The sequence below is a fragment of the Gorilla gorilla genome, chromosome 18 (genome assembly GCF_029281585.2).
Source record: "Gorilla gorilla gorilla isolate KB3781 chromosome 18, NHGRI_mGorGor1-v2.1_pri, whole genome shotgun sequence".
Classification (NCBI taxonomy): Eukaryota; Metazoa; Chordata; class Mammalia; order Primates; family Hominidae; genus Gorilla; species Gorilla gorilla.
In genome coordinates this window covers 36,187,153-36,209,149 of record NC_073242.2, presented here as the reverse complement: position 1 = coordinate 36,209,149, position 21,997 = coordinate 36,187,153, and the positions used below count along the sequence as shown (strand labels likewise).

The window sequence follows — 21,997 nt, the reverse complement described above, 5'->3', positions numbered from 1 at the left end:
AGTGGATGAGCATTCAAAGGACAGAAGGGAGTATGACGTGTGTCCCGCCAGTCCCTGGTCTGCAGATGCCCTCGGACTGGGCGCACCTGGGTCCCATGGATTGTCTGGACCTGGCTCCAGTGTCCTCCGCCCTGTGGCTCTTGGAACAGCAGCACTCGGCCCACGTGCTGGTATCGAGGGGCTCCCGAGGCCAGCAACGAAGTCTTTTCCCGGGAGGGCAGCCAGGTCACGGTGTAACCTGAGGAAAGTGTGTGGGGCGTGGGGTTAGGAACAGAGGATGCTGGAAGAACACCCAGCAGGAGAGGGGCAGGGGCCCCAGGGAATTGGGTTAGTAGCAGAGATGCATGGAAACAGCTGAAGACCTTCTCCTGAGAAAAGCATCCATGTGCTCCCAGCCAAACAAATCCTGCCATCTTGGGGATGGCATGTCTTCAACTGCGGGTGACATGCACACCCAGGGAAAAGCAGCTATGCACAACAAGTGGAGCGTGGAGCCTCTTCTGAGCCTCAGTTTACCTGAGGATTAGTAAGGAAGACTCCATTCTTTCTTCTTTTTTAGAGACAGAGTCTCGCTGTCTTGCCCAGGCTGGAATGCAATGGCATGATCTCAGCTCACTGCAACCTCCGCCTCCCGGGTTCAAGCAATTCTCCTGCCTCAACCTCCCAAATAGCTGGGATTACAGGCGCCCAGCCACCACACCCAGATAATTTTTTGTATTTTTAGTAGAAACAGGGTTTTGCCATGTTGGCCAGGATGGTCTCAAACTCCTGGCCTCAGGTGATCCACCCACCTCAGCCTCCCAAAGTGCTGGGGTTACAGGCATAAGCCACTGTGCCCGGCCTCTTTTTTCTTAAATAATAAATTAAAATGGGAGTCCAGGCGCGGTGGCTCACGCCTGTAATCCCAGCACTTTGGGAGGCCAAGGCGGGTGGATCACAAGGTCAGGAGATCGAGACCATCGTGGCTAACACGGTGAAACGCCGTCTCTACTAAAAATACAAAAAATTAGCTGGACGTGGTGGTAGGCACCTGTAGTCCCAGCTACTTGGGAGGCTGAGACAGGAGAATGTGAACCTGGGAGGGGGAGCTTGAAGCAAGCCGAGATTTCACTACTGCACTCCAGCCCGGGCGACAGAGCGAGACTCCGTCTCAAAATAAATAAATAAATAAATAAATAAGTAAATAAAATAAATAAAATAAAATAAAATGGTATATATTAGTCAGAAGAATGCAAAGTTGGCATGGATATTAAAAATAAAGCATGTCTGGGCCAAGTGCAGTGGCCCACACCTGTAATCCTAACATTTTGGGAAGCCGAGGTAGGAGGATCACTTGAGGCCAGAAGTGTGAGACCAGCCTGGGAAACATAGTGAGACCCCGTCTCTACAAAAAATTACAAAAACTAGCCAGGTGTGGTGATGCACACCTGTGGTCCCAGGTACTAGAGAGGCTGAGAGGCAAAAGGATTGCTTGAACCCAGGAGTTCAAGGCTGCCTTGAACTACGATGGTGCCATTACACTCTAGCCTGGGTGACAGAGTGAGACCCTGTCTCTAACAAAATAAAATAAAGCAGGAAACTTGAAAAATTTTCATGCTTAAAGATATCATGTTGCCGGGCGCGGTGGCTCACGCCTGTAATCCCAGCAGTTTAGGAGACCGAGGCAGGCGGATCACGAGGTCAGGAGATCGAGACCACGGTGAAACCCCGTCTCTACCAAAAATACAAAAAATTAGCTGGGCATGGTGGCGGGCACCTGTAGTCCCAGCTACTCGAGAGGCTGAGGCAGGAGAATGGCGTGAACCCAGGAGGCGGAGCTTGCAGTGAGCTGAGATAGCGCCACTGCACTCCAGCCTGGGTGACAGAGCAAGACTCCGTCTCAAAAAAAAAAAAGATATCATGTTGGCCGGGAGCGGTGGCACACGCCTGTAATCCCAGCACTTTGGGAGCCCGAGGCGGGTGGATCACCTGACGTCAGGAGTTTGAGACCAGCCTGGTCAACATGGTGAAACCCCATCACTACTAAAAATACAAAAAATTAGCTGGGCGTGGTGGCATGCGCCTGTAGTCCCGGCTACTCAGGAGGCTGAGGCAAGAGAATCGGTTGAACCTGGGAGGTGGAGGTTGCAGTGAGCTGAGATCGCGCCACTTCACTCCAGCCTAGGCAACAGAGAGACTCAGTCTCAAAAAAAAAAAAAAAAAGAAAAAGAAAAGATATCATGTCAGTGTCAGGCTGTCTTCATCTTCAACTTCCTGTAATGAGGTTCTTTCCTCTAAGATACCAGGACAACCTCTACTGAATGTCTGAGGAAACACTGCAGGAAATTGGACCCAAGATTGGGCTAGAGCCAGGAGCCACCAGCAAGAATCCTCTGAGATGAGTCACTGAGCCCATCTGATGGTCTCTGTGCAGAGCAGTTGAAAGTGAGTGAAGAAAACAGAGCTATCCAAGGCCCTACAGCACATGGAAGGAAGAGTGAAGAGACAGAACCGCTTCCCTATTGTCCTATGGAGTCTGGAAGCACAAGGGTTAAGAACTCCAAATTCTTGAACTCCATGAGACAAGGTTTAAATCCTAGTGCTACTGTTTCCTAGCTGTGTAGTCGTTAAGTAAATTGCTTCATGCCTCTGTGCCTCAGTTTTCTCATCTACAAAAAGGGAAGAGGCTGGACATTGTGGCTCACGGCTATAACCTCAGCACTTTGGGAGGCTGAGGAAGGGGGATTGCTCAAAGCCAGGAGGTCAAGGCAGCAGTGAGCCAAGATGGTGCCACTGCACTCCAGCCTAGGTGACAAAGCGAGACCCTATGTCTAAAGAAAAAAAAAGGAACAGTACCAATCTCATGGGGTGTGTTCTGAGAGTTAAATAAGACATGTATATAAAATGCTTAGTGCTACACTAGTGATAGCTAAACTGAGATCTGAAGGATAGTAGCATAGTAGACACTCAGGATTCTGTTTATTTGTCTATCCACATATATGTATATATTTATGCGTGTGTATAGTGGGGTGGGTGTCTAACTAGAGATTAAACTTTTTTTCTTTTTTCTTTTTTTTTTTTTGAGACAGAGTTTTGCTCTGTCACCCAGGCTGGACTGCAGTGGCACGATCTCGGCTCACTGCAACCTGTGCCTCCAGAGTTCAAGAGATTCTCCTACCTCAGCCTCCCGAGTAGCTGGGATTACAGGTGCATGCCACCATGCCTGGCTAATTTTTTGCATTTTTACTAGAGACGGACTTTCACTATGTTGGCCAAGCTGGTCTCGAACTCCTGACCTCAAATGATCTGCCAGCCTCAGCCTCCCAAAGTGCTGGGATTACAGTGTGAGCCACCACACCCAGCTAGAGATTAAATTTTAGAGTCATTTCTTCTTTTTTTTTTTTTTTTTCACTGCAACCTTAACCTCCCAGGCTCAAGTGATCCTCCCATCTCAGCCTCCCAAGTAGCTGGGACCACAGGCATGCACAACCATGCCCAACTAATTTTTTTTTTTTTTTGAGACAAAGTCTCTCTCTGTCACCCGGGTTGGAGTGCAGTAGTGCAATCTCGGCTCACTGTAACTTCTGCCTCCCAGGTTCAAGTGATTCTCCTGCCTCAGCCTCCCAAGTAGCTGGGACTACAGGTGTGCGTCACCACGTCCAGCTAATTTTGTTGTGTTTTTAGTAGAGACGGAGTTTCACCATGTTGGCCAGGCTGGTCTTGAACTCTTGACCTCAGGTGCTCTTGGACAATTCAAGAGGAGGAAGCCTTAAAAAGGAGTGGCCAGTCCTCTTACTAATAAGGCAGGTTGTTTTAAAATGTGCCTGGGATTTAATATATAGGTGTGACTGATGATACAGAGAATCACTGTCATTGAAAGAAGTTTACTAGCCACAGTTCCAAGAGGGAGTAGGCACTAGATGCCATGCAGGGCCAGACAGGGAAACACTACATTAGTGGAGAGGCACGAGGAGCCAGGGAAGAGCATGGCCCAGAGCTCTTCTTGTGGTTTCCACAAGGAAGGGTGGCAAGCTAGGTTGGCAAGTTCAAGCAAGTTTAGAATTGCACAGTTTGAATAATTTTGGCTGGCTCTGGGCTATAGCGGTGGCCTCTGGTTGACTGATGCCTGGCTCTGAGCTGATTTAGGGCAGAGGAACTATTGGCTTATTGTGTAAGGATTAGACAAAGGAGGTGGCTGAGGATATGGGCTCGGAATTGGCTGGTTTGCATATAAAAGGCCTTTTTTTTTTTTTTTTTTTTTTTTAGACGGAGTCTCGCTCTGTCATCTTGGCTGGAGTCACTGCAACCTCCGCCTCCTGGGTTCAAGCGATTCTCCTGCCTCAGCCCCCTGAGTAGCTGGAATTAAAGGCACCCGCCATCATGCCTGACTAATTTTTGTATTTTTAGTAGAGATGGGGTTTTGCCATGTTGGCCAGGCTGGTCTTGAACTCCTGACCTCAGGTGATTCACCTGCCTCAGCCTCCCAAAGTGCTGGGATTACAGCTGTCAGACACTGTGCTCGGCCCTGTTTGTTGAGACAGAGTCTTGCTCTTTTGCCCAGACTGGTGCACAGCAGCGTGATCTCCACTCACTGCAACCTCCTCCTCTCAGGTTCAAACGTTTCTCCTGCCTCAGCCTCCAGAAGAGCTGGGACTACAGGCATGCGCCACCATGCCTGGCTAACTTTTGTATTTTTAGTAGAGACAGGGTTTCACCATGTTGGCCATGCTGGTCTTGAACTCTTGACCTCAGGTGATCCGCCTGCCTCAACCTCCCAAAGTGCTGGGATTACAGGCATGAGCCACCAGGACCAGCTACAAGGCATATTCACAGGCAAGTTGTTTACTATCTCTAGGAATTTGTCTACCCTGGGAGAGGTAGTCTCTTCAGGATTAGCACGGCCCCAAGATGTCAAAGCATCAGAAAATACAGACAATAAATTATGAATGTTATAGCCATATTTAAACTCTGACTTTGTTCATGCTGGTTGCTTAACTGCTTTCATTATTGTTTTGGAAGCCAGGCTGAGCGACCATCTGACCTCAACAACCAGAAGAACCCAGCAGAAAAGAGAAGTACTCACCCAAATAGCCCGCTCTCACTTCTGGTGTCAATGGTTCATTCCCAATAAATGTGTCATCCTGCAGGTCTGCCTTCAGGTCGAGAAAGCCCCCAGCCCAGTCCTTGGCTCCTACTGCCCCCACGACTGCATGGCCCTGCCCAGGGAAGGAGATGAGCGGGTCAGCTACCCACCGACCCACCCCCCAGAGCCAACTGCACTCCCTGCAGCCCATTGCTCCAGCCCAGCACGCACCCTACTGAGGTCAGCACTGATGCCGCTGGAGGACAGCTCCATGTTGAAGGAAGTCAGGTCCTGTTTGCTTGTGCCTGGGGAACAAAGCAGAGAACAGGTGAGACCCAACAGCAGTAAATGCAGTGAAAAAAATTCATGGCAGGACGGGGAAGAAGTGAGGTATTTACTTCTGGGTAAGGTAGAAGGCATGCATGTGAGGGTCAGGCAGACCCAGGAAGTGGCTTAATGCGGAGTTGGCTTTTACCCTGGGAGTCCCAGATTTGTTTGTTTTTTGTTGTTGAAACAAGGTCTTGCTCTGTTGCCCAGGTTGGAGTGCAGTGGCACAATCACAGCTCACTGCAGCCTCAACCTCCCAAGCTCAAGCAACCCTCCCGGCTTAGCCTCCTGGATAGCGGGGACTACAGGCACACACCATCACACCTGGCAAATTTTTTTTTTTTTTTTTTTGAGATGGAGTCTCTCTCTGTCGCCGAGGCTGGAGTGCGGTAGTGCAATCTCAGCTCACCACAGCCTCTGCCTCCTGGGTTCAAGCGATTCTCCTGCCTCAGCCTCCCGAGTAGCTGGGATTATAGGTGCGCCACCATGCCCAGCTAATTTTTGTATTTTTAGTAGAAATGGGGTTTCACCATGTTGGCCAGCCTGGTCTCGAACTCAGGTGATCCACCCGCCTTGGCCTCCCAATGTGTTGGGACAATGACAGGTGTGAGCCACTGTGCCCAGCCTCCAGATTTGAATATCCAATTACTCATCTCCGTGTGTCCAAGACTCAGCTCTTGGTTTCTGCTCTGACTCAGGCTTCTCACTTCAATGAATGGCACCCCCACTCACCTAATGAACCATGCTAAGAAACCAAATCCACCTGGAGTCTTCTCTTTCCTCCATCTCATCTCCAACACATCACCAAATCATGATACTCCTGCCTTTGAAATACACCCTTTTTCTTTTTTTTTGAGACAGGGTCTTGCTGTGTTGCCCAGGCTGGAGTGCAGTGGTGTGATCATAGCTCACTACAGTCTCAAACTCCTAGGCTGAAGAGATCCTCCTGCCTCAGCATCCCAAGTAGCTGGGACTACTGGTATGCACCACCGTGCCTGGCTTATATAGCTTCTCCTTAAGAACTCTTCACTGGCTGTGCGTGGTGGCTCATGCCTGTAATCCCAGCACTTTGGGAGGCCAAGGCAAGCAGATTACCTGAGGTCAGGAGTTTGAGACCAGCCTGACCAGCATGGTGAAACCCTATCTCTACTAAAAATACAAAAATTAGCTAGGCATGGTGGGACATGCCTGTAATCCCAGCTACTTGGGAGGCTGAGGCAGGAGAATTGCTCGAGGCTGGGAGGCTCAAAAACAACTGGAGGTTGCAGTGAGCCAAGATCGCACCACTGCTCTCCAGCCTGGCTGACACAGCGAAACTCTGTCTTGAAAAAAAAAAAAGCCAGGCACAGTGGCTCACACCTGTAATCCTAGCACTTTGGGAGGCCAAGGTGGGCAGATTACCTGAGATTAGGAGTTCAAGACCAACCTGGCCAATATGGTGAAACCCCGTCTCTACTAAAAATACAAAAAATTTATCTGGGTGTGGTGGCAGGCGCCTGTACTCCTAGCTACTTGGGAGGCTGAGGCAGGAGAATCGCTTGAACCGAGGAGGCTGAGGTTGCAGTGAGCCAAGATCACACCACTGCACTCCAGCCTGGTGACAGAGCAAGATTGTCTCAAAAAACAAAACAAAACAAAACAAAAAACCTCTTCATGGGCTGGGCACAGTGGCTCACGCCTGTAATCCCAACACTTTGTGAGGCTGAGGCAGAAGACTTGCTTGAGCTCAGGAGTTAAAGATCAGCCTGGGCAATATAGTAGAAACTCTGTCTCGGCCGGGCGTAGTGGCTCATGCCTGTAATCCCAGCACCATGTGAGGCTGAAGCAGGAAGATTGCTTGAGCCCAGGAGTTCAAGACCTGCTTAGGCAATATAGTAGAAACTCTTTTTTTTTTTTTTTTTTTTTGAGACGGAGTCTCACTGTGTCGCCCAGGCTGGAGGGCAGTGGCACAATCTCGGCTCACTGTGAACTCCACCTCCAGGATTCACGCCATTCTCCTGCCTCAGCCTCCCGAGTAGCTGGGACTACAGGCGCCAGCCACCACGCCCGGCTAAGAAACTCTTGTCTCTACAAAAAATTTAAAAATTAGCCAGGTGTGGTGGTGTGTATCTGTAGTCCCAGCTACTCAGGAGGTCAAGGTGGGAGGACTGCTTGAGCCCAGGAGTTTGAGGCTGCAGTGAGCCGTGATCGCACTACTGCACTCCAGTCTGGGCAACAGAGTGAGTCCCTGTCTCAAAACAACAACAACAAAAAACTCCTTCATGATTTCTCATCGATCTTCACACTGAAATCCAAACTCTTTCTGAGGGCCTGGAAGACCCTTACCTCCCTGCCAACCTTCTCTCTCCCTTCCTCACTGCGCTTCGGTCACACTGAACTTTTTCCATTTTCCTGGCATGCCGAGCCCTTTCCCCGCCCCTGGCCTTGCACCTGTGCTTCTCTCTGCCCTCATTCCACCTTTCTCACATTGCTGTTTGAATCTCATCTTTCATATCTCAGCTTAAAAGCCAGTTGAGAGTGAGTTTTTTTAAGAAACTTTTTTTAAAAAAATCACTTTTCATTTTTATTAATTATTTAGACATGGCTTCTTGCTATGCTGCCCAGGCTGGACCATTGCTGCTGCTTTTTTTTTTTTTTTTTTTTTTGAGACAGTTTTGCTCTTGTCACCCAGGCTGGAGTACAGTGTCACAATCTCAGCTCACTGCAACCTCTGCATCCTGGGTTCAAGTGATTCTCCTACTTTAGCCTCCCAAGTAGCTGGGTGACCTCAAGTGATCCGCCTGCCTCAGCCTCCCAGAGTGTTGGGATGACAGGCGTGAGCCACCACGCTCAGCCCATTGCTTCTTTAACTGAACCGAACACCAAGGCTGTGTCCTAGCAAAGGAGACTTTCCTATAGGAATCACATATCTTTCAGTCAAGTAAGCTTCCTGGGGAAATGCCCTCCATAACCAGTCCTCCATCCAGTGACCACAATATAAATCTTCTCTTATTCTAGGCCAGGAAAGAAGACTTGTGGGTTCTTCACACTGGCCTCTGCCAGCCTGCCCTTCTGAAGTAATGTGGAGCTTTGGATAAGTGACAGCAAGACAGTTGAGCAAGAAGGGGGAGGAATTACATTCACTCTGCGGGGCTCAGATCACACCAGCAAGACATAGGTCAGTCCTAGATCAACCTGAGCTCCAAGAGAAGATGGAATTTCAGAAAGAAATATCAGAGAGGGCCGGGTGCAGTGGCTCACGCCTGTAATCCTAGCACTTTAGGAGGCCGAGGCGGGCAGATTGCTTGGGGCCAGGAATTCGAGACCAGCCCGGGCAACATAGCGAGATCCCTGCCTCTACAAAAAATACAAAAAAAAAAAATTAGCCAGGTGTGGTATCACACACCTGTAGTCCCAGCTACGTGGGAGGATCACCTGAGCCTGGAAGGTCAAGGCTGCAGTGAGCTGTGATCATGCCACTGTACCCCAGCCTGGGTGACAGAGTGAGACCCTGCGAAAGAAAAGCAAAAAAGAAAAGAGGCTGGGTGCGGTGGCTCACGCCTGTAATCCCAGCACTTTGGGAGGCCAAGGCGGGCAGATCACGAGGTCAGATCGAGATCATCCTGGCTAACACGATGAAACCCCGTCTCTACTAAAAATACAAAAATTAGCCAGTCGTGGTGGCTGGCGCCTGTAGTCCCAGCTGCTCGGGAGGCTGAGGCAGGGGAATGGCGTGAGCCTGGGAAGTGGAGCTTGCAGTGAGCAGAGATTGCACCACTGCACTCCAGCCTGGGCAACAGAGCGAGACTCTGTCTCAAAAAAAAAAAAGAAAAGAGAGAAGAGAAAAGAAGAGAAGAGGAGGGGAGAGGAAGGGGGGAGGAGAGGGGAGGAGAGGGGAGGGGAGGAGAGGGAAAGGGAAGGAAGGGAGGAAGGAAGGAAGGAGAGAAAGAAGGAAGAGAAAGAAAGATCACAGAGGCTGCTCTCAAATGACCCTCTCCTAAATTCCTTCTAAAGGTCTGTTTTATTTAGGCAAGCCCTTGGCACAAGATCAGATATTCAGTAAGTGCTTATTATTCTTTGTGTTTCTAATATGATGTCCCAGGGGAGTTTTTTTTTGTTTTTTTGTTTTGTTTTGTTTTGTTTTGTTTTTTTTGAGACTGAGTCTTGCTGTGTTGCCCAGGCTGGAGTGCAATGGCACATCTCAGCTCACTACAACCTCCGCCTCCTGGGTTCAAGCGATTCTCCTGCCTCAGCCCCCTGAGTAGCTGGGATTACAGGCATGCACCACCAAGCCCAGGCTAATTTTTGTATTTTTAGTAGAGATGGGGTTTCGCCATCTTGGCCAGGCTGGTCTCGAACTCCTGACCTCAGGTGATCTGCCCACCTCGGCCTCCCAAAGTGCTCGGATTACAGGTGTGAGCCACCGCGTCCGGGCATTTTTGTTTTTTGTTTTTTATTTTTTGAAATGGAGTCTTCCTCTGCCACCCAGGCTGGAGTGCAGTGGAGCGATCTTGGCTCACTGCAACCTCTGCCTCCTGAGTTCAAGCGATTCTTGCGCCTCAGCTTCCTGAGTAGTGGGATTACAGGCACCCACCACCACACCTGGCTACTTTTTGTATTTTTAGTATAGATGGGGTTTTGCCATGTTGCCCAGGCTGGTCTCAAACTCCTGAGCTCAATCGATCCACCTGCCTCAGCCTCCCAAAGTGCTGGGATTACAGGTGTGAGCCACCGAGCCCGGCCTGATGTCCCAGGGGAATTTCTTTATGCAGACTCCCGAGCCCTCTCCCAGGGCCTACCACTCACCCTCAATGACATAGATCTTCTTCTGCAGCTCAGTGAATAGATCTTTCAGCTTCTCAAATGTGTCCAGAATTTTCACAAACTCGCTCGCGGGTTTTGATGCAAATTTGTGGAGGGTCTCCTGACTCTCCTTGGTCTGAAAATGCTTTCCAATCTGTGAGGGAGTGGAGAGTGAGGAGCTGAAATCCCCCAAACCTCAGTCCAGTTTGCTATTATTTTCACAAGAGTCTGGCCCCAGGGAGAAAGGGGCTTGGGGTTCAGAAAGAGGAGAGGGAAGATGAGATGCAGGAAGCAGCAGGGGCCCTACCCCAATGATGTAGCGGATGATGTCTTTGGCCGCATCGATGTTGCCACTGTCGGTGGCCTCCCCATCCGTGATGATGATAAGCACTTTGGTGGCATCTGGCCGGGCCCCCAGCTCCTCCCGGAACACCTCTGTCCTGTGTCCAGGAAAGGAGGAGATGAGAGACTCCCCCAAACTAGGGCCTGAGGTCTCCTTCCCCACCTGCTCATCAAGTCACCTCCATGCTGGTTACGCAAAAGCCCTTCCTGGATCTCCCAGGCCGGGATTCCAAGCCTGCAGCAGTCACCTCTAAACCTCTTTGCTGCCACCCCTTTCCTTCTGGACCAGTGGTCCTCACACTGCATCCTGGGCAGTCCAGAGGGTGTCCCAGAGCCCATGGACAGGAGGAGGAGGTTTTGTGAGGAATGACTCTGGGCTTCCTACCCTCCATTGCAACCACATGGCCACCACTCTTTAATCAGCTACAGACGTTGATACAAGTGAGATTTCAATGTGGAAGAGAGGGTCCTACAGCTGAAGAAAACTGGGGAGTCACTCTTCCAGCACCTCCTCTGCCTTGCCATAGTCCACAGGCTGCCTCCGGATCTCTACCATAGCAGTGAACCTAGTGAATTACCGTGACTCATTTCTCTGTCAATTTTCCCCCTAAACCATGAGTTCCTCAAGGAAAGGACCATGTTGGATTTGTTGCTGTATCTCTGGCTCCCAGCACAAAGGAGGCGGTTGTGCTTGTGAGATGAAGGAGGGAGAACTAGTGTTACAGCTCTTTTAGAATTTGTCTAGCAGGCTTTCTGTTTTTTGCTAAAATCCTCCACCCTCAAAAAAATTAAAAAAAAAAAATAAAGAAGGGAGAACGGAACACCAGATGGGCCAAGGCTAAAAATTTCTGCCCTGGGAGTTCCAGACCATCCTGGGCAACATAGCGAGACTCCAACTCTACAAAGATGAAAACAATTAGCCAGGCATGGTGGTGTGTGATTGTAGTCCCAACTACTCAGGAGGCTGAGACAGGAGGATCGCTTGAGGCCAGGAGTTTGAGGCTGCAGTGAGCTAGGATCACATCACTGCACTCCAGCCTGGGCAACAGAGTGAGACCTTGACTCTAAAAAAAAAAGAAAAAGAAAATTCCTGTCTTGCCCACAGCCTTCCTCTGAGCAAGTTGGGTTGGCCATAGCTCTTGCTGGAATAGCAGCAAGGTGTGAACTGTCTTACCCATGAACACCTGCTGTCAAGACCTCTGGTTCTATCTTGGATGCAAAATGCTTCTCCAATCTCCATCCACACAGACATGGGCCTGTTGCGGGTCCTGTTCATGGATTTCCACCCTGGTTTATACAACCATTGTCTCTCATCTGGATTTTTCAGTAGCCTTCTAACTGGCCCTATCGCTTCCGCCCGCCCTTGCCCCCTCTACAGTCTAATATCAACCCTGCAGCCAGAGGGATCTTTTAAAAAACATAGATCATCACTCCTCTACTCAAAACCTCTAATGACTTCTCATCTTACTCAGAGGAAAGCCAAAGTCCTCACTATGGCCTCCAAGTCACTAACCCATCCAGACCCTCATGATCTCTCTGACATCATCACCTACTATTTTCCCCCCTCACTTATTTCTCTCCAGCCACATTGGTGTCCTGGCTCTTCTTTTTTAATTTATTTTTAATTTCTTAGAGTTAAGATCTTGCTCTGTTGTCCAGGCTGGAGTGCAATGGTGTGATCATAGCTCACTGCAGCTTCAAACTCCCGGCTCATAGGCCAGGTGTGGTGACTCACACCTGTAATCCCAGCACTTTGGGAGGGTGAGGCAGGTGGATCACCTGAGGTCAGGAGTTTGAGACCAGCCTGGCCAACATGGTGAAAGCCCATCTCTACTAAAAATACAAAAAAATTAGCCAGGCGTGGTGGCACAGGTCTGTAATCCCAGCTACTTGAGAGGCGGAGGCAGGAGAATGGCTTGAACCTGGGAGGTGGAGGTTGCGGTGAGCCGAGATCATGCCATTACACTACAGCCTGGGCAACAAGAGTGAAACTCCATCTCAAAAAACAAAAACAAAAACCAAAAACCAAACAAACAAACAAAAACTTCTGGGCTCAAGAGATCCTCCTGCCTCAGCTTCCCAAAGCACTGGGATTACAGATTGTGCACCTGGCTTAGACTTTCTCTTGGATTTAATTAGTACAGAGTAGATTTCTGTTACGTACAACCAAAAGAATCTGCAGTAAAATTGTTCCACTTCAATTCAGACAATAAACTGCCCCTTGCTGTACCTACCTACTGAGTTCCCATGCCCTGCAGCTGGAAGTGGGTAGATCACCCAGAACAAATCACTGGACACGCGCTCTCCTGCAAAAGGGAACTCACGCGACATAATTGATGGCACCAAAGGTGTTGGTCAACAGCAACATGTGCTTTACATGCTTCAGCAGAGCATCAGGGTCCTTCCGTTTAACATAATCTGAGAAATCAAATTCTGTTTTGTAGCTTGTGGAAAACTGAACAGCAGCAAACTAGAAAAGGAAGGAAGAAATGACATTCAATTATATATCCCTTTCCATTTGTTCCAAACTCTACTTCTTTTTTTTTTTTTTTTTTTTTTTTTTGTTTTTTAGATGGAGTTTCACTCTTGTTGCCCAGGCTGGAGTGCAGTGGCACAATCTTGGCTCACTGCAACCTCTGCCTCCAGGGTTCCAGCGATTTTCATGCCTCAGCCTCCCAAGTAGCTGCGATTACAGGCACGTGCCACCACACCCGAATATTTGTGTGTGTGTGTGTGTGTGTGTGTGTGTGTATTTTTAGTAGAGACGGTGTTTCACCATATTGGCCAGGCTGGTCTCGAACTCCTGACCTCAGGTGATCCACCTGCCTCAGCCTCCCAAAGTGCTAGGATTACAGGCATGAGTCACCGTGCCCAGCCCCAAACTCTACTTCTTCTTTTTCAAAACAGGGTCTTGTTCTGTCTCCCAGGCTGGAGTGCACGGTCACAATCATAGCTCACTGCAGCCTCAGCCTCCCAGGCTCGAGCCATCCTCCCTCGTCAGCCTCCGAAGTAGCTGGGACTTCAGGCACGTGCCACCACACTTGGCTAGCTTTTATTTTTTGTAGAAATGGGGTCTTGCTATGTTGCCCAGGCTGGTCTCGAACTCCTGCCTTCAAGTGATCCTCCCGGCTAAGCCTCCCAATGTGCTGGGATTACAGGTGTGAGCCACTGTGCCTGGCTCAACCTCTTCTTATGCAGGACCTGGGCAACCCAACTCCACATCCTTGCCTCAGATAATTCTTTTGAAAATGAGGCAATATACAAATAAACACAGAAATAAAATGAAATAAACCTTGCTCCCTCATGTAACACTGTGTGTTGAGCTCCTGTTTTCTAGGTCCACCTATGTCACTGATAGGGATGGGTTCCAGCAGCCATATTTCTGCTGAGTGACCCTGCTTAACTAGATACAGTTGGCTGGGCCGGGGATCAACACCTGACTGAAGCTACGCCATCCAGAACCTCTTCTCTGAGAAGTGGAAATTTGCAAAGGGAGGCGTTGGTTGAGGGGAAGGTAAAAAACCCTCTTGGAACTTTAACACATGAACTTAGGAGCTTTCCATAGGTCTATGTGGTCTAAAGGCGCTAAGGGAGCCAGTCTATGGAGACTGAGAAAAGAGAAGAAGGAAGCAAAGACGCAAAAAGAAACAGAAATGAGAACTAGCTGGGCACAGTGGCTCATGCCTGTAATCCCAGCACTTTAGGAGGCCAAGGCAGGAGGATCTCTTGAGAGATCCAGGAGTTTGGGACCAGTCTGGGCAACACAATGATAAACCATCTCTACAGAAAATTTAAAAATTAGCCACGCACAGTGGTGCACATGGGTAGTCCCAGCTAGTTGGGAGGATCATTTGAGCCCAGGAGTTTGAGGCTACAGTAAGCTATGATCGTGCCACTATGATTCCAGCCTTGGGGACACAGTGAGACCCTGTCTCAAAAAGAAAAAATGGCTGTGCACGGTGGCTCACGCCTGTAATCCCAGCACTTTGGGAGGTCAAGGTGGGCAGATGACAAGGTCAGGAGTTCGAGACCAGCCTGGCAACATGGTGAAACCCCATCTCTACTAAAAATACAAAAATCAGCTGGGTGTAGTGGCAGTTGCCTGTAATACCAGCTACTTGGGAGGCTGAGGCAGGTGACTCGCTTGAACCTGGGAGGCAGTGAGTCGAGATTGTGCCATTGCACTCCAGCCTGGGCAACAAGAGCAAAACTCCATCTCAAAAAAAAAAAAAAAAAAGGAAATGAGAACTAGAGAGACTCCTAGAAGCTTTCTACTCCCGGGTTCTTGTCCCTTCCAGAGGCCCAGTTATAGCCATGCCCATAGGCTCTGAGGATTCCACATACTAACATTTCCTTTCATGGTTTAAGCCAGTTCAGGTAGGCATCTATTGCATGCAACCAAGAATCCTGACTAACATTTTTACCTGGTACGAAGTGTTGCTGAGTTTCTTCATCACATCCTTCATGAAGTCCAGAATTTTCTGAAATTCATCTGGCTGCAAGCTCATCGAACCATCAAACAGAAATACCAGGTCTACGTTGCCCTTGATACATTCTGCAGAAGCCAGACGCAAGGGACCCAGTGAAGCATCTCTGGTGTTTGACCTGCCCGTGCTGGTTCTCTCTAGGGACAGCCATTTGGAGGTATTTTTACCCAATGAGTCCCCAGTTCCTTACCCTGAAAACCAGGGCGCCCCTGCAGCATGGGACCCTGCAGATTCTGGCGGAAGAGGTAACACAGGCCACTCAGATAGGTGTTCTGGTCACACGTTCGAGACAGCCCAGGGTCACAGGCCTAAAGAAAGCAAAGGCCAAAGATTGGGTCTCCTATTTGCTATGTGTCTTTTGGGCAACATCAACCAAAACTAGGAACGTTCAGAGTCCTTGTCCCCTTTCTCACTTCCTCTATCCAACTGGTTACCAAGGCAAGGAATGTCCGCTCCACAGTCTCTACTGTCCATCCCTCCCATCCTACCAATGCTCTACGCCAATGGATGCTCACCGCCTGTAGGACTGGTGGTGAGTCTGGACTCCTTATATGGGCTTACACTGGGCACGACCCCACATTTCCAGGTCCATCTTCTCCTAGTCCCAATCTCTCTTTCTGTGTTCCAGCCAAATCAAATTATCAAGATTCCCAGAATATACAGTGCCTCTTTCTTTCTTTCTTTCTTTCTTTCTTTCTTTCTTTCTTTCTTTCTTTTTTTTTTTGAGATGGAGTCTCGCTCTATCACCTAGGCTGGACTGCATGGCATGATCTCGGCTCACTGCAAGCTTCGCCTCCCGGGTTCACGCCGTTCTCCTGCCTCAGCCTTCTGAGTAGCTGGGACTACAGGCACCCGCCACTACACCCGGCTAATTTTTTGTATTTTTAGCAGAGACGGGGTTTCACCGTGTTAGCCAGGATGGTCTTGATCTCCCAACCTCGTGATCCGCCTGCCTCGGCCTCCCAAAGTGCTGGGATTACAGGCGTGAGCCACCGCGCCCAGCCATGCCTCTTTCTTTCTTTTTCCCTTCCTCTCCCCTCCCCTCCCCTCCACCCCCCCTTCTTTCTTTTTCTTTCTTACTTTTTTTTTTTTTTTTTTTGACGGAGTCTCGCTTTGTCACCCAGTCTGGAGTGCAGTGGTGCGATCTTGGCTCACTGCAACCTCTGCTTCCCGGGTTCAAGTGATTCTCCTGCCTCAACCTCCTTAGTAGCTGGGACTACAGGTGCCCACCACCACGCCCAGTTAACTTTTGTATTTTTAGTAGAGACGGGGTTTCACCATATTGGCCAGGATGGTCTCAAACTCCTGACCTTGTGTCTGCCCACCTCGGCCTCCCAAAGTGCTGGGATTACAGGAGTGAGCCACTGCACCCAGCCTTTTCTTTCTTTCCTTCCTTCCTTCTCCTTCCTTCCTTCCTTCGTCTTTCTTTTTCTTCTTCCTTCCTTCCTCTCTATCTCTCTCTCCTCCTCTCCCCTTCCTTCCTTCCCTCCCTCCCTCCCTCCTTTCTTTCTTTCCTTTCTTTGCTTTCTTGCTTTCTTTCTTTTCAGGTCTCACTCCCATCACCCAGGCTGGAGTGCAGTGGGACAATCATGGCTCACTGCAGCCTCAACTTCCTGGGCTCAGGTGATTCTCCTACCTCAGCCTCCCAAATAGCTGGGACTACAGGCACACGCCACCATGCCTGGCTATTTTTTTTTTGTAGAGATGGCATTTTGCCATGTTGCCCAGGCCAGTCTTAAACTCCTAGGCTCAAGCGATCCACCTGTCTCGGCCTCCCAAAGTCATTTCTTTCATTTATGACCCTTTCCTGCCAGATTGCAATTTCTTCAAAGTCTGGGCTCGTATCATGGTCATCTTTTTGCTTTGTTTTGTTTTTGTTCTTTTTAGACACAGGTCTCACTCTGTCTCCCTGGCTGTAGTGTAGTGGTGTGATCAAGCTCACTACAGCCTTGAACTCCTGGCCTCAACTGATCCTCCCAAGTAGCTGGGACTACACGTGTGTGCCACCATGCCCAGCTAATGAAAAAAACATTTTTTTTTTTTTTGTAGGGACAGGATTGACCAGGCTGGTCTTGAACTCCTGGCCTCAAGCAATCCTCCAGCTTTGGCTTCCCAAAGTGCTGGGATTACAGATGTGAGCCACCAGCCTGGCCTCATCAACTTTGTATCTCACTCCCCTTCCCCTGTCAGAACCTCGCCCAATGCCTGGCTATAACAGTAGCTAAATAAACAAGCTCTACTTAAATACTGGATGAATATTTCACTCAGTCTTCTATCTCTCACACAGAAGGATGCTGGCTGGGATAAGTTGGAGAGAGCAATGAACTTGGGATCAAATGAGAATTTTATTCAAATCCTGACTCTACCACTTTGCAACCATGTGACCTTGGTCAAGTCTCTTAACCCTTTGGTCCTGTTTCCTCGTGTGTGAAATGTGTACACTGATCCCTATCTCACCGGAGTGTCTTGAGGGGTTAAAAGAAATAAAGTGACCAGGTGTGGTAGCTCATGCCTGTAATCCCAGCATTTTGGGAGGCCGAGGCAGGCAGATCACCTCAGGTCAGGAGTACGAGACCAGCCTGGCCAACATGGCGAAACCCCATCTCTACTAAAAATACAAAAATTAGCCAAGGCATGGTGGCACACGCCTGTAATCCCAGCTACTCCGGAGGCTGAGGCAGGAGAATCGTTTGAACTCGGGAGGCGGAGGTTGCAGTGAACTGAGATCATGCCACTGCACTCCAGCCTGGGTGACAAGAGTGAAACTCTGTCTCAAAAAAAAAAAAAAAGCAGTGTTTCCTAAACTTTAGGCATTTGTGTAATACTTCACAATATCTGCCATGTGAGCATACTATTATTTTCTTAACATTTTCCTTTAAATTTTTGTTTAACTTCAGCCTCTTCCTAAGCAATATGATGTAAGAAATTATAAATTTGATGTGCTTGTCATATATTTTTTTCTAATAAGCCATTAAATTTATAACCATGAAAACATTAAAAGTTTGTATACCGCTAAAAATCATATTGCATATCAATGATCACAGATATTTCATATTTGGAAGAAAAGTGAGGTAAGTTATTGAAAATAGCTGGCTCTGCTGGGTGTGGTGGCTCACACCTGTAATCCCAGCACTTTGGAAGCTGAGGCAGGAAGATTCTTTTTTTTTTTTGAAACGGAATTTCACTCTGTCGCCCAGGCTGGAGTGCAGTGGCACTATCTCGGCTAACTGCAAGCTCCGCCTCCCGGGTTCACACCATTCTCCTGCCTCAGCCTCCTGAGTAGCTGGGACTACAGGCACCCGCGACCATGCCCGGCTGATTTTTTGTGTTTTTAGTAGAGATGGGGGTTTCACCGTGTTAGCCAGGATGGTCTCGATCTCCTGACCTCGTGATCTGCCTGCCTCGGCCTCCCAAGTGCTGGGATTAGAGGCAGGAGGATTCTTGAGCTCAAGACCAGTCTGGGCAACATGGTGACACTCTCTGTCTACAAACAGTATAAAAATTAGCTGGGCATGGTAGCATGCGCCTATAGTCCCAGCTAATTGGGAGGCTGAGGTGGGAGGATTACTTGAGCGCAGGGAGGTTGAGGCTACAATGAGCTGTGATCATGCCACTGCACTCCAGCCTGGGCAATAGAATAATAGAATGAGACCTTGTCTCAAAAAAAAAAAAAAAAAAAAGGCTGGTTCATCATTGGTTCTCAATAAACACTAACTGACTCTGATGCCTTTGACCGTCTGTGGGAACTTTTATCCACATTCTTCTTCTTTTCTTTTCTCATTACTTGAATTGAGCTTCACAGGCTCTGATAACACCACTGCACAAAATTCTTACCAAAATGCTTCCATCTGTGGGGTCTGTTGCCAAGGTCATTCCCAAGTACTTGGAGGTATAGTTGGAACCTGTAGGCACCAGAAGGTTGGTCTGGAGGAGCTCAGGCAATCTAGGTGGGCTGGGGCCAGCCTCAGTTTCCCCAAGATCCCATTCCTCCCAGTTCACCCCCCAGCTACTCACCTCTCAGGGTGACTGGCAGGCAGTGTCCTGTGCCCGACTGGCACTGATAGAGGCTTCCTGTGCTGTTCCCCTCCCCTGGAGCTCCCACGATGACCCTGGTGAGAAATCTCACCTGTGAGAGGGAGTGCCCAGATCTGTACCCATCTACTCCTGCCTGCTAAGGAGGTCAGATCTCCTGTCTCATTTCTCCAAGCACTGCAGCCATTCCCCTTCAAGAAGGTGCCTCTGGCCAGGTGGGGTGGCTCATGCCTGTAACTTTCGCATGAGGCCAAAGTACTTTGGGAGGCCGATGTCAGTGGATCACCTGAGGTCAGGAACTTGAGACCAGCCTGGCCAATATGGTGAAACCCCGTCTCTACTAAAAATACAACAATTAGCCCGGCGTGGTGGTGCATGCCTGTAATCCCATCTATTTGGGAGGCTGAGGCAGGAGAATGGCTTGAACCTGGGAGGCACAGATTGCAGAGAGCTGAGATCTAACCGTTGCACTACAGCCTGGGCGACAAGAGCGAAAACTCCGTCTCAAAAAAAAAAAAAAAAAAAAAAAAAGAAGATGCCTCCGTCCTCATCTCTTCCCTACAGAATCGCAGAGAAATAATTCCAAATGCTAAAATCCTAGAAAATTAAGGTTCCTTTGCATTTACAGTCTCTGAGGCCCAGAGAATGATCCGCCAGAATGTCTCATGACAAGTACATTCATTCAATCCTTGATTCAAAAGCCATTCATGGCTTACCGACTGTGTGCTGGGCGGTGGCGTATCTAAGAAGGGTTAGGAAGAGAGAACAGACTCCTGGCTTCCAGGCGCTCGCAGGGGAGTAAGGGAGTGTCAGGAACCTACTGGGCAATGCGAAGTGTTCTGGGGCTGGGATCCTTCCCTGTTCTGCACTTCCATGGCCTCCCTGATCGCGTGTATCCCGCTTTTTGATCCCTCACTCCTGTCTCTGAGGATTCCCACCACAGGCTCCTCCAGACGGGAACCCCTGGAGAGCTGCCTCGTGCCACCGACTAGCCCAGGCGAGGGTCGGGGAGGAGGCCACCGCCTCGGGGGCTGCCCCAGGGCGGGCATCAGGAGGAGGACTTGTGGGGCACAGCTCACCCGTTTCCGACCTGCAGGACGCGGTATCCAAAGTGCCTCCCGGGGCGCGGTGGGGAGAAGCTCCGCGCGCCCCGCACGTCCAGGTTGTAGCTCGAGGCCGGCGCTGAGGAAGGCAAGGGTCGTCAGCTGCGACCGAGGGACCCCCGCCCCTGCATGTGCCCGGCAGGTGGCCGATCCCAGGCCCACCCGGATGTCGCTCCCCAGGCCGCCCGCACCCTGCGCTTCCCCTCCAGGGCGTTGACTTCTGGGAATATGGAAGGAGCAACTCCCGGCCCCCCTAGAGCTCTGAAAGCTCTTCCCAGGGCCTGAGGACACAACTTCCCGTTTGGCCTCTCTGCAAAAAAGGAAGGATGAGAAGTTAGAGGCTCCAGAGAGAGGAGCAGACCCAAGGGGCCCCAAGGCAGAGGGTGACCAAGTTCTCAGGCAGAGGCCAAGATGGGGATGCCCCCGAGCCGGGTGCGCCTCTGCCACCCACTTCTCCTGCGGTCATGGGGCCCAGGCGCCTCCTCCCACAGTCTCAGATTGTAGCTCCCCTGATCCCTGGGGGGCTGCCTCCCCACCCCACCGGGCCAGTCTTTCGGAGCATCTGTAGATCCCAGCTCCCTTCCCCCTCAGTCGGCCTGCCCAGGCGCCCTGGCACACCCAGCTGCCCTGTCCGCCCTGCTTTCTCTCCCCGCATGGAGTTTAGTTCAGAGCATCCTAGAATGTCATGGAGGCCGGGCCTTCATTTGTTTAGATGAAGGGTGTGGGGCTGGAAAGGGGAAAGGACTTGCCTAAAACGCGCAGAGGTGGCCCCAGAACCCAGAACCCTCCTCCCAGCTCTAGCTACTCAATAACTGTCTGCCTTTTCTTTGTTTGTTGTTTAAGAGACAGGGTCTTGCTCTGTCACCCAGGCTGGAGTGCATTGGCACGAGCTTGGCTCACTGCAACCTCTGCCTCATGGGATCAAATGATTCTCATGCCTCAGCCTCCCGAGTAGCTGGGATTACAGGCCTGTGCCACCACGCCAAGCTAATTTTATTGTATTTTTAGTAGAGACGAGGTTTTGGCATGTTGGCCAGTCTGTCTTAAATTCCTGACCTCAAGTAATCTGCCCACTTTAGGCTCCTAAAGTGCTGGGATTACAGGCGTGAGCCACCGCGCCTGGCCCCATCTGCCTTTTTAAAGAACCCACTGCCCCTTCTTATGCTCCCTTCTCTGTCTTTGCCTCCACCCCTTGCTTATTTGTTTCTTTTATTTCCCCACTCTCCCCTTTCTCCTTCCAAGATCCCTGGGCCCCATATCCCTAAGGCCAGTCCCACTTTTAGGGGGCAGCTCCTTGTTTACTCCAGCTGCACCAAGCCCTGCAGTTTCTCTGGTCACAGACATATGTCCCTTCCCCTGCCTCCTCCCTTCTCCTCCCTTGCCTACCGAAGAAAAAGAACCCAGACAGCAGCGCCATGGCCATCACGGTGATGCAGGAATCCTTCATCCTTCCAGCACTCGAGGGACCTGTGGCCCCAGGGGCAGCGTCAGGAGGCCCGTGGGATTTGCTGGCAACCTAGACAGGGTGAAAGAGGAAAATGATCATGCCCTTTGGCCTCTTACAGTGGTACTTTCTCACAGAGGCAACAGGCTGGTGACACTGGCAGGCGGGGAGGGAGGTGTGCCTGCAGGAGTTGTGAAACCGCAGGGGTTCAGGGAGGAAGTGTAAGCAAGTTAGAGACATTTCCTGTGCCTGCTTGCATTTTCACATCATCCAAAAGCTGACAGCATGTCAGGGAGATGACTGTCTCCACTGCTGTCATGGTTTCTCACTAACATCCCAACTAAGGGCTCTGTAAAGCTCAGCAGAGGACTGGTCTAATAAACAGTGGCAAAATTACAATGGAATGTTATGCAGCAGT

The 21,997-nt window shown here is 49.9% G+C and overlaps 1 protein-coding gene and 1 non-coding gene across 3 annotated transcripts in view; one reads left to right on the top strand and one right to left on the bottom strand.

Annotated features, from left to right (window-relative positions):
* ITGAL (integrin subunit alpha L) overlaps positions 1–21,762 on the bottom strand; it is a 50,668-nt gene extending 28,906 nt beyond the window's left edge. The window contains exons 1-12 of one of the 2 annotated variants that reach the window (XM_055365904.2): positions 21,522–21,762; positions 20,112–20,214; positions 19,015–19,109; positions 18,835–18,902; positions 15,191–15,308; positions 14,938–15,068; positions 12,838–12,983; positions 10,479–10,611; positions 10,175–10,325; positions 5,294–5,367; positions 5,063–5,195; positions 87–238 (exon numbers count right to left, since the gene is read on the bottom strand). In XM_055365904.2, the coding sequence (XP_055221879.2) occupies positions 87–238; positions 5,063–5,195; positions 5,294–5,367; positions 10,175–10,325; positions 10,479–10,611; positions 12,838–12,983; positions 14,938–15,068; positions 15,191–15,308; positions 18,835–18,902; positions 19,015–19,109; positions 20,112–20,214; positions 21,522–21,582 (1,365 nt within the window). In that variant the 5' untranslated portion in view covers positions 21,583–21,762. The remainder of the gene's footprint in view (positions 1–86; positions 239–5,062; positions 5,196–5,293; positions 5,368–10,174; positions 10,326–10,478; positions 10,612–12,837; positions 12,984–14,937; positions 15,069–15,190; positions 15,309–18,834; positions 18,903–19,014; positions 19,110–20,111; positions 20,215–21,521) is intronic. The other variant, XM_055365906.2, reaches the window with a different exon arrangement.
* On the top strand, positions 11,228–11,288 carry LOC115933313 (U7 small nuclear RNA). Its single transcript, XR_004069192.1, has one exon. It is a non-coding gene; the product is annotated as a U7 small nuclear RNA (small nuclear RNA).
* Positions 21,763–21,997: the final 235 nt, after the last annotated feature.